At 54.5% G+C, this 3,018-nt stretch overlaps 1 protein-coding gene across 1 annotated transcript; it reads right to left on the bottom strand.

The window, feature by feature from the left end:
• Positions 1-248: 248 nt before the first annotated feature.
• Positions 249-2,288, bottom strand: KIF2B (kinesin family member 2B). Its single transcript, XM_066366423.1, has one exon. The coding sequence runs from the start codon at positions 2,286-2,288 to the stop codon at positions 249-251; it is 2,040 nt and encodes a 679-aa protein (XP_066222520.1).
• Between the last annotated feature and the right edge of the window lie 730 nt (positions 2,289-3,018).

Below are 3,018 nucleotides of genomic sequence, written 5' to 3'. Positions count from 1 at the left end.
GACATTGTCAAACGTCCCTGGGAGGCAAAACGGTTCCCAGGTGAGAACCACTGTCCCATAGAATGACAACAAACCACAGAAACACAGAGGAGGAGGAAAGAGAGTATTTCTGATCAGTATTCTAAGATGATTCAAGCTTTCCGGAAGACTCTTGATATCCAGATAATTTAGGCAATCTTTATTTGTGCGAGAGGTAGCAACGGCAGCACCGTGTTCGGGATTTCAGATCTGCTCTGCTGCCATTCGCTTCACTCTGCCTTGCTCTTCTGTTGGAGGGCGGCTTGTAATAATTTCAGTTTCTTTTGAATTTCAGTCAGAACATCTATTTTCTGCTCCAAAATGGACAATAACTGGGCAATGCTAAAACGAACATCATAGTTGATCCCATCAGCTGTCTCCTGGACGCTGCCTCCTGGCAATAGGCTTGACCCCTCCCATGTATTCGTGGTATTCTCCATTGATGGAGTGGATCTTGTTTCAGTCTCTCTAGTGTCTTCCTCCTCTTCGCTCTGTATACACGGTTTTTCAACCAGCTCATCCCTCGGAAGGGACATTTCTGAATTTCTAATGTGATTTTCCAACATCCTTGCTGCCTCGTGTCCCACCGGATAGCGAGAACCAGGGTGGGCCCTGCAATCTATAGTGAGTTCTTTTACTCTGTTCGCGTACCTTAAAGTGTTGAGGGTGTTTTTACAAGAGGACAGCCCCGGTGAGATAGTAGCAATCATGCAAGTGGAGGAGTTCTGGCCAACGAAGGAGTCCCGGAGCACCTGCGTGAGTTTGCTGGCTCTGAAGGGGGTATGAGACTTGTTCTGACCCAAAGCCCGGATGCATTCCTTGAGCGCCAAGAGGCTCTTGTTAATGGCCGCGCCTTCCAGCTGCCTCTTCCTGTTGGCCTTGGAGGTATCTGCTCCCCTTTCGTTCCCAGCTAAGTCCACAAGGGAAAACTTGCCGTGCAGTTTCCCCTGCGCCTTGAGGATGATCTGGAACACGGCGTGGCTCCTGGAAGAGTGGGCGTTGACCGACGTCTGTCCGGAAGTCCGGCCGCCGTACCCTACTTCCAGGAGATTCAGCAAGTCCTCCACGCAATTCACCGCCCGCTCCTGCAGCCCGACCACCTGGACCTGCTGGTGGCCGTCCTCGAGGACCTGCAGCTGCTTCTTCCAGTTCAGCAGATCATACACCTTGCCCCCATAAATCTCAAAAAAGGCGCCATAGACCTTGAGGTTCAGCTTTTCATAAGCGGAGGTTTTGAGCAGGAGAAAGACGTCCTGCGCCACGAGGGCGTAAAGGCCTTGGGAACCATCTCGGGGCTTCTCCGAGACGGCTCCCCCCATGGTGTGCGTCTTCCCGCTGCCCGTCTGCCCGTAGGCGAAGCAGGTGGCCATGCCCTTGCGGAAGATGGACGCCACCAGCGGCCGGGCGGTGAACTGGTACACCAGCTCGTTGGAGGCCGTGTCGTCGAAGGCGTGGTCGAAGCAGAAGGCCTGGTGCTCCAGGTAGCGCGTGAGGTCCACCTTCTGCTTGGACTCGTGCACCATGACCACCGTGTCCGAGGGGATGGTGATGATATCCAGGTCCTGCAGGGTGGTCTCGTGCTGGTTGAGGGGCCGCTTCCTCACGCAGACGCAGATCCGACGGTCCTCCCTGGGCTGCAGGCGGGACACCGGGCCGCTGGTCAGCGCGCGGCGGTCCAGGTGCCCGCGGTACTCTTCAATCATGCGCATGACCTCGTAGTTCATGTGTTTCACGTGGACGCCCAGGGTGCGTTGGGCTCGGATCTCCAGCTGCAGCTGTCTGCGAGTCTCCCGCTGTTTCTGCAGTTTCTCAATTTCCCAGAGGCAGGGGGACTTTTTCCACTTCATCAGGCAAGGGGTGCTGGGCACTTCCACAGCCAGGCTGTCCCCTGAGGCGGTTTCGTGTTTCTGCGGGATCCTTGCGATCCACGGTGTGGCCCTGCGTTGGTCCCCAGTGGCCGAAGGGGGCGCTAGAGACACACGGGACAACGACCCGGATGTCGCCGCAGGTTCAGCAGAGGCCAGCGCTGGATTCAACAGGAATATGGCCTCTAGATCAATCTTCTTGCCTTTTTTGACTCCTTTTTCCTCCCATTCTACCGTGACCCAAGTGTTTTCTCTTTTGAACTCTGTGACCACAGCGAGGTGGATCCGCCCGTCGCTGCGTTGGATCGCCACCCAGATGCCCACTTGGACGTCTCGGAAGTGGGCCTTCAACGGTTTCAAACATGAGAGGCTTTGGGTGACAGGCAGGCATAACTGGCTGGTCATGGGAATGATGGAGGTGTCAGGGCTTGCTTCCAGGGGTCCTTAGGGTTGGAGCAGCAGGCAGGACCTGAGCCCAAGCCAGTCTGAAGTGCCCAGAGCACAGAGCGCGCTTGCGTTGGACACCTGCCTTTGTGACCCAACAGCCCTAGGGCTCTACTTTGGGCCCCTCGCGTCACAAAGGCGTGGTTGAGCCCAGGGCCTCTAGGTGAAAGGTGGACGGAAAAAAATCACATGTGTGGTGCCAAGTGCTAGAGCAAAGCAGCTGGAATAGAGAAATTATTCTCTGCCCCTGAGGGCGTACGGATCTGGACTGGGAATAGGGTGTATGCGATCCACGGACATTTGTGTCTAAGCGTTAGAAACGCATTCTTCCCTGAAGTCTTAACCTGCAGTCTCAACGCTAAGGGCTTTAGTTGAGAACAGCTAAGGGTGCCTGTAAACTTCAACCGTCCAGCGAGATCGGAGGGAACAAGTGAAGGTGAAACTGTTTGCAAATCACAGGCTTCTGAGGACAGGCTCCCAGAGCTTACTTCATTCCCACGTGCCGTCTTCTCCCTCACCCCTCCCTCAGAACTTGTTTGGCACTCATTACTTAAAGTTTAATGGGCTTTCTCATTACAAAATCAAAACGAGTTGGATGTAGTGGGTTCTTCTGCTAATGGGCTAATACGCAACTTCCTTTGGTGCAGCATCTGGGTTCTCTAAATCAAGATGTTTGTCACATAGCAAGTGG

Source organism: Saccopteryx leptura, chromosome 2 (genome assembly GCF_036850995.1).
Source record: "Saccopteryx leptura isolate mSacLep1 chromosome 2, mSacLep1_pri_phased_curated, whole genome shotgun sequence".
Taxonomy (NCBI): Eukaryota; Metazoa; Chordata; class Mammalia; order Chiroptera; family Emballonuridae; genus Saccopteryx; species Saccopteryx leptura.
Note: the sequence above shows the minus strand (reverse complement) of the source record. Positions and strands in the feature narration are given on the sequence as shown.